General features: G+C 43.2%; 1 protein-coding gene across 1 annotated transcript in view; it reads left to right on the forward strand.

Annotated features, from left to right (window-relative positions):
• LOC126267834 (centromere-associated protein E-like) overlaps positions 1-15,160 on the forward strand; it is a 536,568-nt gene that overhangs the window by 23,651 nt on the left and 497,757 nt on the right. The window contains exon 4 of the mRNA XM_049973138.1: positions 5,783-5,813. Within this exon, the coding sequence (XP_049829095.1) occupies positions 5,783-5,813 (31 nt within the window). The remainder of the gene's footprint in view (positions 1-5,782; positions 5,814-15,160) is intronic.

Consider the following 15,160-nt stretch of genomic DNA (forward strand, 5'->3'; position numbering starts at 1 on the left):
TTGAAGGAAAACTCTGCACCGACTTACATCATCCCATTCATTATACAGAACTTCTTGTACTGTAAGTTTTACAAATATTTGCCTTTGTAGAAGAAGGATGTTTATCACACTCCAGAGACTCCTCAGGAAGTAACAAGTGTCATCTTCTTGGTGTTCCTTCATCAAAGCTAATTTGTCTTTTTTGAGCTGCTAAAATTCTGTTTCAAGTTTTTTTCCTTTTATCTTAATGATGTGGTACTTGGCAATTGCAACGGTTCATCAACTGGAGCTAATAATGACCTCTCAGAATGATCTTCATCTTGTGACACAGACTGAAAATTGAAAGTTCTTGATATAATCTCATTTGGCTCAGTGGTTCTGTTTCCACTGACAAGGAGATATGCATCAGTTGTGGAATTAAAACATCTTTTAAGGAATTCATGTGGTGAAATCAAGGCCAAGTGGAATTGTGTTATGATGGATTTTTCCCTGGATCACCTAATCTCACTGTCCCAAGGTTTGTTTTAAGTTCTTCTCTGTAACTCTCTCAGAGGTGTTCCCATTTAGATATCACCATTTTAACTGAAATAATAGTTAAAGGATGTAAGAAGATATGGCTGTTTAATTCCTTATAGCTCCAAAACTAGAAAATTGATGGACTCAGTAAATATCCATTTCAGTAACAATCAGAGAAAACAAATCTTCATATATATGATTACAATACTTGTAATTTTTCCTCACCAACTGTGAAAAGTAAAGGAACTTCTTCTTTCTGCAACAAAAAATTAGCTTGAGCAGCGACTCTTGTAAAAAACAAATGTGTACTGCAGAAAGTGAAGTGTAGCTTCACTAGCTCACACTAGAAATGTTAAAAATTTTGAATGATTCTGGCAGGACATGGGCTGGCTGCCAGTGTAAACACTGTGTAAAGGCAGGGTGAGCACCACCTAACGCACAGGCGTCATAGAACAATATAGAAGCACCACAAACACAACACATTATCACGTCTAATACAGTGTAGGAAAAACATTGGCATTCAAAACAGCTTCCAGTCATCTTGGAATGGATAAATACTAGTCCTGTATGGTTTTTAATGGACTCTAATATCATTCTTCCTGCAAAATAATGACAAGTTCAGGTAACAATGATGGAGGTGGATAGCAATCACGCAACCTTCTCTCGAAAGTATACTACAAAGGCTCAATAGCATTGTGATGTGGTGTTCGTGGTCGTCAGAGGATATGTGACAATTCATTCTCATGCTCATAAAGCTAGTCCTGGTCAGTGTGAGTTGTGTGGACAGGGACTCTGTCACCTTCGAACACTGAATCAGCATTTGGGTAACAAATATTGTACCCTAGGATACACCTGATCAGCCAAAACAGTCAAATAATCCTTGGCAGTAATGTGAACTTGCAGAGTAAACACGGAGCCCATGGAATACCAAGATGTGGCTGCTCAAATCATCACCCCCCCCCCCCCCCCCACTGTCCTGTGTCAATTTTGAGATGTAACTTCAGCCAGAAACTGGAAACACTGTGAAACAAGACTTATTTGACCAAATGACTTTCTTCCACTGCGCTTTGACTTCTGCACCATGTTTTTCTGTTATGGACATTTGGTGTGTGGTTTTGAAATTTGAGCTCACTCTGAAATTCCTTGCCTATGGAGCTCCCTTCATCTTGTTTGTTGTTGACTTGGTTCCTGAGTGTGACATTGGTTGTACAGTAACTTCTGTTGCTGTCATCCTCTTACTTTTTGTCACAGTCCCCTTCAGTGACTATCCGTCATGATCACTCTGACACACACTTTCATCCACTTTTCCTGTATATGGGATAAATCTTCGATATGGTGCCTCATGAAACACCAAACAATTTGGCTACCTTGGTTATGGAAGCAACCACCATATAGGCACCAACAATTTGTCCACATTCAAATTCACTTAGCTCCAACATAATGCACTCACAGTTACGGACAACACTGTACTGACCACAACTGTGTGAATTCCCAAAGGACCAAACTGCTAAGGTCATCGGTCCCTACCACAACTGATACTTGCAATGCATAGAGGACATTACACAGGAGTTGTTCGTGGTCAAATACAACAGCACAACCTTCAGGCTTGGCTCGCATTTGCGTTTAGATTTGAGCATGAATTTTTTGCAGTGTTTCCGTATTTTTGTCCAACCTCTGTATAAGACTTACTGTTGGGATCAAAGCACTTGCTAGGTCCTTAACATTTGCAATGAACAGGTCAAGAATATTCCACTATGTGTATTTTATTTATATTGCAAAATGTGTATCATAATCATAATAATGAATTCTTAACAGGAGAAAACTTTAAAGAGAAAAGTAAGAACCATAAAATCAACTGAGGGATTAGAAAGAGTCTGACACATCAGGAATTTTATTGCTTCTGTGATGAATTTGATTCAATGGCTGAGCTAGGAGCAATGGGAGTTCATATCTGTGAAGCATAGAACGACACAGTTTCAGCAGTATATGGATCTCCAACATACAGATTCCAGCTGGTGGCTCATGTAGAAATACGACATTAGATGTTGAGTTTCTGATTCCCTTTGTAAATGAAAAAGAATTTTATGGTCACACATTTCTGATAGAGCTCGATGTTCTTTTATTTTCCCTTATCGATGCAAACTAATTATGAATGAAAGCAAATCGTAAAGCAACCAGGACATCTCTGACACATCAAGGGCCCCATAATCACTACTCCTCAATATGTTTTTATTGGAAGTATGAACAAAGGCTTTTTATTTTGTTCTGATTTGCCTTTGTTGTTTCCAGGTTGTTCTTATTTGTGAGGATCTATAGACAATTAATTAGCCTCACTCTGTCAGTATAATCCATGGAATTAACAAGCTAGAAAAAATGAGATAAAATTAACAATGATACTGTTCAAATTTTGTGTGTTTCTCACTGGACAACATAGCCAGACTGTTAACATGAAGGTAAATTTGAATGTGTGCTAAAAACTGAGTCTTTCAAGAGCAGGGCACAGTAAAACATAACACCAAATGGAGAAAACTGCAGAAAACAATTGCATGTGTTTATCCTCCTGGGATGGGGAGACTGCTGCGCCTGCGTGCGGTGATCCGTGTGCACAGTTCAGAGGCATGCATGACTTTGCTCTGGTGCAAGTACTTCATTGCCTCTTTGTGCAGTGGTCACATGTGCCTAATGTGCACAAAATGTTCCACGGGTGTAAATGCACCTTTAGACTGCCTCAAGATACGTATACACAGTTTCTTGCTGTAATACTTCTCATACTGCATTAGACCTATAACATAAGATTATGCCTCTTAATGAGTAGATTATGACAGCATTTTAAATTTTGAAATTTGGTTAACTGTTGTAAGAAATACTGAAAGAAATAAAAAAAAAAAGGTTTGTTGCCCCTGGAAGTCATTAGATAGGCAACCTGCAACTGGATACATGTGTCACAACAGGCTGTTTAATAATACAGATATTTTTCTTCTGTTATTACTTTTTTGCCCACTGAGCATATTTTCATTTTTTTCCATCTGTATGAATTACTTTTCCTGGAGGATGAGAATTCACTTTTTTCTGTTATTATCCTGTAAACTGCCATTTCTGTTTTTATCCAATGGTGATGTTTTTTTTTTCTTTTTTTTTCTATTAGATGCTTTGCATATGTGAAGTGGCTAACATTCCCTTACATGTCCTTTGTATCTCATATTAAAATTTTTTGCTGTTTTGCAATGTATTTTGAGTTTCAAGTCATATGTTATTGGAGTATTTTGTTTATTGTTCCCATATATCATGGTTTTTAATCTCTTTTGTGTTGTGCTATTTGTCTCAAAGGATATTTTAATTATTTGTTTCTTCATGTTACTAACTTTGTTTTTGAGCTGGTTGTGTTATGCTATGGTGTGCCATTTTGTATTTGTAATGCGATGAGTTTTGTGGCATAAGTGTGCATAGGGTGTTACTGTTTTACATTGATATATCTGGAGTGCAATTATTTTTGTCGTCTCATGTTTTTATCTTATTTTTAATGGTGTTGTGTAGCTTGTGTACTATCATGCTGTTGTTTCGACCTGTACTGATCATCGTCTTTAGTTCCTTTGATATTTGTTGGATATTTTTTGATTTTGAGGTGAATTTATCATACAGAAAAGAGCTGCCAGTGTAATGACTAACGTGAGAAACTAAGAGAATTGCAGACCAAAATTCAAAGTTCTCAATAATTTAAGAGTAAAAAATATGCAGTATCTCTCTCTCTCTGATGATTTAAGGAGTAAAGGTAATAACACTCTGGGTATTAAAGGGGTTGAGTCATTGAATGGCTCATAAATGAAACTGAAAGCTTTGCTAGACTTTGTGCAAGCTGTAGAGTGCACTCCCCCCCCCCCCCCCCCCCCCCTCCACACACACACACAGTGTGTCCACTGCCTCCACTTTCCTGGATTTGAAGCTTGACTGTAGTGAGCAGTTATATAGGATAGGAGGGGGGAGGGGAGAAAGAGGGCTGGGATTGTGGAGGAGTGTTGGGGACATATGGTTGATGACTGGCTGGGGGCACAGCCAGCAACTGCATGATGGGAATCGAGAAGGGAGAGGCAGGATAAGAATGCGGCTTGAGCATCAGCACAGATGGACGTGTGGAGTGCATGGTGATGCAGAAGAGTAGATTGTGGGGGAGATTGCAGTGGAATGTGAGAATATGTGGAAGAGAGTACAGAGACATGATGAGTGAAGTTAGGGCCCCGAGGACAGGGCCTCCTGTGAAATCCGTCATGCCACATGCCAGCTCTTCTGCAATTTCTGAGCAGCATTATATGTGTACCCAGAAGAATGGCCACCACCCAACTGTGGCTGAGATCATAGTTGACCTCTAAGTGGTGGAAAACGCTACTGAGTACAATCTGTTTGATTTCAATGGCTGATTCACAAATCGTACCATATGGATGTTTCCTCCCAACACTATCTTCTCTGAATTACATAGATCATAGTTGAAACTTCCTGGCAGATTAAAACTGTGTGACCGACCGAGACTCGAACTTGGGACCTTTGCCTTTCGCAGGCAAGTGCTCTACCAGATGAGCTACCGAAGCACGACTGGCAGAAGTAAAGCTGTGAGTACTGGCCGTGAGTCGTGCTTCGGTAGCTCATCTGGTAGAGCACTTGCCCGCGAAAGGCAAAGGTCCCAAGTTCGAGTCTTGGTCGGGCACACAGTTTTAATCTGCCAGGAAGTTTCATATCAGCGCACACTCCGCTGCAGAGTGAAAATCTGATTCTAGATCATAGTTGTCTTTGTAACATGTCATTATATCCTGTAATCCTCCTTGCCTTGGTCTCTGCTAGTCCCCTCTCCCACATCCACTGCCACCCCTGTCCTGGGACCCTAACTCTGCTCATCCGGCACCCATATTCTCTTGACACATTCTCCTCTACTTCTATTTTTTCCCCTACCCAATCCATTCCTCCATGTCAGTGTATGCTGCATGTGCACTCTTACACTGGTGCAGTGCTGCAGCATACTTGTTTTGCTTATCGCTATCAAATTCCTGTCTTGTGCATCTTCATTTTTCTATGTGCACATCCACTTTCTGTGTTTGGTGAATAGTAACCTATCTCCATGTATGTATCATAGACCATCCTGTATTTTACATAGTATATAAAAGTTCATTCTGTAAAGATGGCATTGTATCTTCCATAATCCTTAAGAGCAGATCTTCATATTTGACTTTGTAGTTTGCTTTAGTTGGAACTCTTAAAACATATCCACTAATACAATTGTTTTTGATTTGTTTCCTCTTAGGGAGCAGCCTCAACAACATATCTCTGCAGAGGTAAGATTTTTATTATCATAACATAACAAATAGCTGTCGGGCAAAGATAACGTGTGATTAGTTGTGCTTAACATCTCTTAGATGTGTGTAGTGATAAGGACAGAGTCTAGCCTATGGTATTAATTTTGGTGCTGATTAGTTCATCTTATATCTGCTCTCATCTCAGATAATGAAATATAGTCATCCATCTGCTCCTCTCAAGTAGAACTTAATGTTTCTGATATGTGATTTGTATTGCAGAAATATGTTTCACCAACAATGAATTCAAACTGTGAAACAAAGGCGTTAAACGTAATATTGTTCCCACAAAATACAAAAAAAATATTAAACTTTTCATAGTGACAAAAAAAAAAAAAAAAGTTTTCCACACAGCAATATGCACATATACAGATGACCGTACTATCATGCACACAAGGTATAAAAGGGCAGTGCATTGGTGGAACTGTCATTTGTGCACAGGTGACTCATGTGAAAAGGTTGCTATGTGATTGTGGCTGTACAACGGAAATTAACAGACTTTGAACACGGAATGGTAGTTGGAGCTAGATGCATGGGACATTCCATTTTAGAAATCGTTAGGGAATTCAATATTTCTAGATCTACAGCCTCAAGAGTGTGCCAAGAATACCAAATTTCAGGCATTACCTCTCACTGCTGACAATGCAGTGGCAGACGGCCTTCACTTAACAACCAAGAGCAGTGGCATTTGTGTGCAGTTGTCATTGCTATCAGATGAGCAACACAGCATGAAGGAACTGCAGAAATCAGTGTGGAATGTATGACAAACATATCTGCTAGGACAGTGAGACAAAATTGGGTGTTAATGGATCATGGCAACAGATGACCGATGTGAGTGCCTTTGCTAACAGCATGTCACTGCATGCAGTGCCTATCCTGGGATTGTGAACTTATTGGTTGGATGCTAGATGACTGGAAAACAATGACATGATCAGATGAGTCCCAATTTCAGGTGGTAAGAATTGATGGTAGGGTTCGAGTGTTGTGCTAACCCCATGAAACAATGGACCCAGGTTGTCAACAAAGCACTGTGCAAACTGGTCATGGCTCCATAATGGTGTGGGCTGTGTTTACATGGGATGGATTGGTTCTTCCGGTCCAACTGAAGTGATCATTGACTGGGAATGGTTATGTTCGGCTACTTGGAGACCACTTGCAATGATTCATGATCTTTGTGTTCCCAACCAGTGATGGAATTTTTGTGGATGACAATGCACCATGTCACTGAGCCACAATTGTTCATGATTTGTTTGAAGAACATTGTGGACAATTCAAGCACACAATATGAATCCCACTGAACATTTCATCTTGGGGGCTCACAGCTCATTTGTGGATACATGCGTGGTGTGCATGGGGCCCTGAGCTATTGCAGCCTTTCTTTTCTCCTGAGTTTCATTCCCTTCCCCATATCCAGTCATTCCCATCCCATATCCCCCCTCCCTCCCCCTGCACCTGGTTCCCTATATGACAATCTGGCTATTTCCTCAGTTCTGCTATTCCCTTTTGTCTTGTGTCTCGTGTTTCCACTCTCCCTTTTTTATCTGGTCCTCCTTGGAATTTGACTTCCCTTTCAAAATTGTTCCTATAGTGGGAGTCATTTGGGGAAGAACTCTCTCCCTAATATCTCTGTTGTGAGTTCGTCTCTCCCATCCCACCTTCCCCCCTTCCTTCCCACTGTAGACCTAACTTCCTCCTTGCTAGGTCACCAGAACATGTAGCCACTCTGTGTGGTGGAGCTGTTATGTACCAAAATGACTGAGCCCCCTGACAACACAGGGATCCCACTTCTGGTATCTGAGCTATTCCTGCTTTGTGTATGTGTAGGAGTTGCTGCTCATTTTTTTTTAGGCATTGGAACTCCGGCAACAACCGCTGTCCCAGCTAGCCCATGCCACAGCTGTGTGGCACCCACGGAGTGAGCACCTGATGGGAATGTATGGTACCAGGGTGGGCACTCTTCACCTGAAGCATGCTAAGCTCCATACTTCTGGCTGCTCTTCCACAGCCGTTTCTTCTGACAGGAACTTTTTCTCCTTGGTCTTCCCTTCTGAGGCCACGTCTATGGAAGATGGCCAGACCCATTGGCTTAGCATGAAGTCCTTTCTCTGCTACCTGGTTTGTTCCAGGATAGATGGGGTGCCTTCCACTGCTACCAAACCTCCTTTTTTTACAGAAAATATCAAAGATGAAGTTGACTCATTTAGTAATACACAATCTGCTTCCCTACTGATCAAATCCTTTTCTGCCAGTCAGTTGGCTTACCTTTGTGCTTGCGAGTGCTTACGAGCCATCGCGGTGAGCGCTTAGGAGCCATCGCGGTGAGCATCAGTCCTTAAATATGACCCAGGACATTATCTTCCCCTAGGGACGTCTTTCTTCAATCTGATGAGGAACTCATCATTAATCTGGTGTGGTGCTCATTTTGTTTGGCAAGTCGAGAAATCTGCTAATGAAAATAACATTGATACCAGTGCTTTCATGCTTGCTCTTGATGGGAATAACCTTCTGGAAAAGGTCATAGTTATGGTTTACCATTGTGCCATGAAGCCCCATATCCCACTTCCCATGCACTGTTTCTGGTGCCACTGTTTGGTCACATGTCTTCACGAAGTGAGGCAACTCCTGTTTGCAATGACTGTGGCTGTCCCTTCCATGGGGAGAATCCTTGCACCACACCACCAAATTGTGTGAACTTTGCTGGCATACATTTCATCACTCACTGGATTATCCAATTTATTAAAAGGAAAGGAACATTCAGGAATTCAAAACTCTCAACTGCCTGTCCTAGTCAGTGGCCTAACAAAAATTCAACCATCTCCACCCGGTATCTTTAATGTCTAATTTTGCTTCTGTTGCATTCTTTCCTTCTCAGTCCTCCTTACCTCCATTCTGTCCTTCTTCCTTTTCCTCCGCTCTGGTGGCTCCCATTCCCTTCAAAGAACCATGCCTTCTCCTCAGTCGGAGAGGAAATCCTCTTCTGACACCTGCTGGGACTGGGGCTCCCTCTAAGAACGTCCCTCCCCAGCATCTCCATGAAAGAAGCCTGTTACTTAGAGTTGGACTTGGGACCCACACTCTGTGGGACTCAAGGTCACTCCTTCCCTTTCAGATCTTTGATGTTGCTGCAACTTGCTCACTTCGTGCTTGCACCTCCTCTCAACCTTCGAAGGTGAGAAAGATGTGTAAGTTTCAGGATGATGCCAATCTCTGACGTTCCAGGTGGTGTTGCCCCCTTCCTCTCAATTAGGGTTTTACATTCACAGATGTCACTGTGTCCTTACTAGTAACAGACATTGACTGATTGCGGCCTATTCGACAGTCATCCAGCCTCTTGTACTAGTGTCCTCTAATAGAACAATAATGTTTACAATCATCACCTTCTGAAATTGCAGTCTTTCTTACTCTCTACTCTGTAGCTTGTAATGCATTGTCGGAATCTCATTTTGTGGAGACTCCTTTGCTGACTCTTCATTGTTTCCAAACTTTCTGCTGGAATCAGATTGGCCCTTTGTGAGCCTCCAATGGTGACTGTGACTGTAAATTGGTCCACATGGACGTTATTAGTTCCTGGGTTCCTTTTCGTACTGTGCTAGAAGGGGTGGCCATTTGGATCCGTTTAGACTCTGTGGTAACAATATGTAACTTTTATCTCTCCTCATACTGGCCTCCTTCCTGCTCTTCTATCCCTCCTTCAACAGTTCTCTCCCCCATTTCTTCTCCTTGTTGAAGACCTGCTGACTGGGCTAGATCTCTGCCTGCTCAACAGTGGAACCCCCACACACTTAGGTGTGGCACACAACACTTTCGCAGCCATTTATCTTTCCATCTGTAGCCGTGGATTCCTCCCCTCCATTTAATGTTCTTGACAATTTGTGTGACAGTGATCATATTCTGATCATCTTACCTTTTCTCTAGCATCGCTCACCTGGACACCCTGTCAGGGGGCCTTTACTAATACAGATTAGGATGCCTTTTTGTTGGTTGCCATCTCAGTCACTCCACTTTGTGACAGCACTGGTGAGTTCACATGGAGTTTGAGTGACACCACCCTTTCGACAGCTGCTTTGCTGATTCCTTCTTCCTTGGGTTATCCCCAATGGAAGACTGTCCCTGAGTGGACCCCCGAAATTGCTGTGGCTATTAAAGACTGCCATTGTGCCCTCCAGTGCTACAAATGACATCCATCTTTCGACCACCACTTGGCTTTTAAATGGTTTTGTGCCTGAGGGTGTTATCTTATTTAACTCCAGAAATAGATTTATTAGTAACAATATGCTGCTGCCGTAGGGCCGCGTACTCCCTCTTCACAGGTATGGACGAAGCTCAGGCACATTTTTGGCCACAGTCTTTCTACAGGTGTCCCAGCAATTTCCATGAATGGTGTTATCCTCAACAGCCCGCACAGTATTGATGACCACTTTGCTTGGCATTTGCCCAGCCCTCAGTGTTGGTCCCACTATCCACCCGCATTCCATATTCTCAAACACTGTGTGGAATGACTCCATTTATCTTTTGTTCCCTGCCACCTGGAGCCTTATAATGCCATTATTAGTGAGTGGGAATTTGCCAGTGCCCTTGCTCTCTGCCCGACGCAGCTCCTGGACTGGACCAGGTGCACGACCATATGCTTCTACATTCATCAGTGGATAGTCAATGTCATGTACTTGCCCTTTTTAATATATCTGGAATGAGAGGGGATTCACTTCCTAGTGGTAATAAAGTATCGTTATTCCAGTTTTGAAATTGGGAAAACTGCCTCTTGAGTTGGACTGATATCATCTGATCAATTTAACCATTGTCCTGAGCAAGTTACTTGGATATATGGAGAGTTGAAGGCTGTATTGGATCCTTGAATCCTGGGATCTTGTGGCTTCAACCCAGGGTGGTTTTTGTTGAGGCCATTGTACTGCAGATGATTTAATCTACCTGGAATCTGCTATCCGAAAGGCTTTTGCCTGGTGTTAAAACCTTGTTGCAATCTCCTTCAATATGCATAAAGCTTATGATACCACATGGTGCCCTCACATCCTTAACACTTTACATAGTGGGCCTCCATGACCTGCTCCCCCTTTTAATGGAAATTTTAATTCATGTCACACTTTTCAAAAACAGGCTGGTGCCTCCCATAGCAGCTCCTATCTGCACAAGAATGGCGTTCTGCAGGGTTGTGTTTTGAGTGTCCTCCTTTTTTTAGTGGCTATCAATGGTCTTGTGGTGGCTGTGGGGTGTTCAGTGTCCTCTTTGTATGCTGATGATTTGTGTATTTACTTTTGTTTGTCCGTGATGGGCGTTGCTGAACACAGACTGCAGGGAGCAATACACCGAGTGCAATCTTGGGCTCTCACTTATGGATTACATTTTTGAGCTGCCAAGGCGTGCATTATGCATTTCTATTGCAACTGCACATTCCATCCCCATCAGGATTTGTACCGTGTTGACCAGTCCCTCAGTGTGGTGGACTATCAAGGATTTTTGGGAATGGTCTTCGGTGCCCGGTTGGCATGGCTTCCCCTTCTTTATCAACCAAATTGTGCATGTTGGTTGCACGTCAACACTCTTTGATGCCTCAGCAACACCGGCTTGGACATGGACCACTCTACTCTGCTATGACTGTACATAGTATTTGTCCAGTGCCTTCTAGATTACAGGAGTCTCACATACTGTTCAGCATCACCTTCGACATTACAGATGCTGGACCCAATACACAACTGTGGGGTATGACAGGCAGCTGGTGCCTTTCTTACTAGCCTCATGTTCAGCCTCCTAATGGAGGCAGGGGTTCCACAATTGCGGGTTCTGCTCCAGCAATAGTTGATTGCTTATGCATTAAGGATCTGCTGCTCTCCAGAGAACCCAAACTACTGTCTCCTCTTTCCAGATATAAAGATTGATCTTCCACAACAGCGGCCCACATCTGGGGTTATGATTGCTGTCGGCATCCAGTCCCTTTTCTCTGAATCTAGCTTTCCCCTCTGTGACCTCTTCTCCAGGCTCACTCATGTACACCTTATGGCTGCATCCCCCGTCCACAGCTCTCTCTTGATCTATGAGAAGGTCTGAAAGACACAGCTCATTCTGAGATCCTCACTGCCAATTACTCTCCATTATTGGCACGTTTTGGGTGTCAGAAGTAGTCTGTACTGATGGCTTAACTATTCTGGTGGCTTTGCTAACATTCATGCAGAATGTAATGAACTCCACTCCTTGCTTGATGGCTGCAGTGTTTTCACTGTGGTGTTTGTAGCCATCTCTCATGCTCTGGGGCATATCTGTTGTGGCACCGGCGAGTCCTCCCTCACCTGTAGCAAATCGTTTAGCAGTTAACAAGCTCTTGGCCAGTGTTACCCTTACCATCTCCTTCTTCTGACTATCTGGAATTCCTTTTTTGCTCTGAAATAATATGGACAACTCAGTCGTCTTTGTCTGGACCCCATGTAATGTTGGAATCCCAGGGAATGAACTCGCGTGATAGGCTGACTGGCCAAATTGACTACCAGTAAGCCACCTCTTGAAATTGATATTCTGAAATTGGACCTCTGATCATATAAGATGTGGAATACAGAATGGCATAGTGTGACTTCACTGAAGCAACTGCAGGTGATAAAGGAAATCATGAATTTGTGGAGGTTCTCCCTGCAGGCCTCCTCCAAGGACTTAATCGGCCTTTGTCAGCTCTGAAACTCATGGTCATCTCATCCATCACAAGAATCTGCCCCACTGTCACTGTGGCACATCTTGCTGGACTGTCCTAACCTAGCCACCCTGCGATGGATTCTTAGGTCTTACTGACGCAGCACCCCTGGTGTTAGTGGATGACACCTAAGTGGCTGACCTGGTTTTACAGTTTATTTGTGAGGTTTTTATTTTTTATTCCATTCTGCGGGGTATGTCCCCCATTGCATTTTCTGCCTTTGTGGACCTCTGGCTGCTCCCTGGATGGGGCACATCACCTGCCTTTCTCTCTTTTCCCCTACTTTTCTTCCCCTTGTTTCTTTTTCTAGACTTTGTTGACCTTCAGTAAACGGTGTGGTTTTCTTTCCTTGGGTTTCATGCACTAGGTGCTTCTTTGGTATGTGGTTTTGTTGAATTGTCTGTTCCAGGTATGAGAGAGTGATGATCTTGTAGTTTGACCCCTTTCATCATTAAGCCAACCAACCCATCAGACATTTACAGGACAGGGAGAAGTCAGTTCATGCACAAAATGCTGACTGGTAACACTTCCGCAATTATGAATGGCTATAGAGGCAGCATGACTCAATATTTCTGCAGGGGACTTGCGACGACTTGTTGAGTCCATGCCACATTAAGTTGCTGCACTTGCTGGGCAAAAGGAAGTCCAACATGATATTAGGAGATACCCCATGACTTTAATCACCTCATTGCATTTCTGTATTACCAACCAGTAAACTATTTAAGAATAATTCTTGTGCTATGTAGTGAAGTAATAAAGATCCCTTTAGTTAAAATTTTGGTAAAGACTAATGACATACATGGACAGTTCTGCTCTTAAGGAAAAATAAAGTAAAAAAATGTCCTAACGATGTCAGAGTAGTTGTTGCATGAATGCTATCCATTAAATTTAATACTCAATGGAAAAGTTGAGATGGAGTGATGACAATATTATGAAAAGAATAGATTACTACTCGTCATGTAATGGAGATGTATAGTCGCAGACAGGCACAACAAAATGGCTGCTAAACAAGCAAGCTTTGAGCCAAAGGTCTTCTTCTACAGTTGAAAACACACACACTCATTCATGCCGGCACAACTCGCACACATGAGCACTGTCTCTGGCCGCTGAAGTCAGACTGCGAGAAACTGTGCATCATGGGAAAAGCAGTCTGGGTGGTGGGATTAAGGTGGAGACTGGGGCAGGGAAGGGGAGGAATGAAAGGGCAGGGCTGGAGGTCAGTAAAGTGCTGCTTGTGGGAGCATACAGGGACGTTGTGGGGAGAGGGCATGGCAGCTAGGTGCAGTCAGGAAATTAGATGTTAGTGGGAAGGAGTGAAGGGGGAGCAGAAAAGGAGAGCAGTCAAGAGGCTGTGGGTGCATTGGTGGAGTAGAGGGCTGTGTTGTGCTAGAGTGGGAGCAGGGAAGGAGGTAGGTGGGTGAAGGACAGTGGCTGATGTTCAAGGCCAAGGAGGGTTACGGGAACATGGATATATTGCAGGGAGAGTTCTGACCTGCATAGTTCAGAAAAGCTGGTGCTGGCAAGAAGGATCCAGATGGCACGGGCTATGAAACAGTCATTGAAGTGAAGAACATTGTGTTGGTAAATGTCCTTAGCAACTGGGTGGTCCAGCTGTAGCTCTCCCTTTGATGGTTTAGATGATACTCATGATTGGACTGGAGTGGGTGGTGGGGGGAGGATGTGTGGGACAGGTCTTGTATCTAGGTCTATTTCAGGGCTATTAGCCACAAGGCAAGGGGTTGGGAGCAGGGGTTGAGTAAGGACAGTCAAGGATAATGTGTGTGTTCAGTGAATCATGGGATACCACTGTGAGAGAGGTGGGAAAGATAGTGGGTAGGATATTACTCATTTCAGGGCATGACAAGAGTAGTCAAAACCAAGGCACAAAAAAAGATTCAGTTGCTGCAGTCCTGAGTGGTACAAAGTCACTAGGGGAATTCTCCTTTGTGTCTAGATGGTTTGACTTGGGGAGGTGGTGGGTGACTGGAGAGATAAGGGTCAGGAAATCTATCTCTGTATGAAGTTGGGAGAGTAACTTTGGTCAAAGGCCTCGGTGAGCCCATTGATATATCCGGAGAGGGTCAGGTCATCACCACAGATGTGATGGCCACGGGTAGCTAGGTTGTATGGGCGTGACTTCTTGATATGTAATGTGTGGCATCTGTCGAAGTGGAGGTATTGCTAGCTGTTGATAAGTTTGATTTGGTTGGAGGTACTGATGTAGTCATCTTTGCAGGTGGACGCCAACATCGAGGAAGGTGACTTGTTGGGTTGAGGAGGTGCAGGTGAAGCAAATGGGGGAGAAAGTGTTGAGGTTATGGAGGAATGTGGATAGGGTGTCCTCACCCTTGATCACAAAGATTTCATCAGTTAATCTGAATCAGATGAGGAGTTTGGGATTCTGGGTGGTTAGGAAGGATTCCTCTAGATCGCCCATGAATAGGTTGTCAGAGGATGGTGCCAGATAGGTGCCCATTGACATACTATGGATTTGTTTTTATGTGATGCCTTCAAAGGTGAAGTAATTGTGAGTGAGGATATAGTTGGTCATGGTGATGAGGAAGGAGGTGGTAGGTCTGGAATCTGATGGAAATTGGGAAAAGTAGTGTTCAGCAGCAGCCAGTCCATGGGCATTAGG

This window comes from Schistocerca gregaria, chromosome 4 (genome assembly GCF_023897955.1).
Source record: "Schistocerca gregaria isolate iqSchGreg1 chromosome 4, iqSchGreg1.2, whole genome shotgun sequence".
Taxonomy (NCBI): Eukaryota; Metazoa; Arthropoda; class Insecta; order Orthoptera; family Acrididae; genus Schistocerca; species Schistocerca gregaria.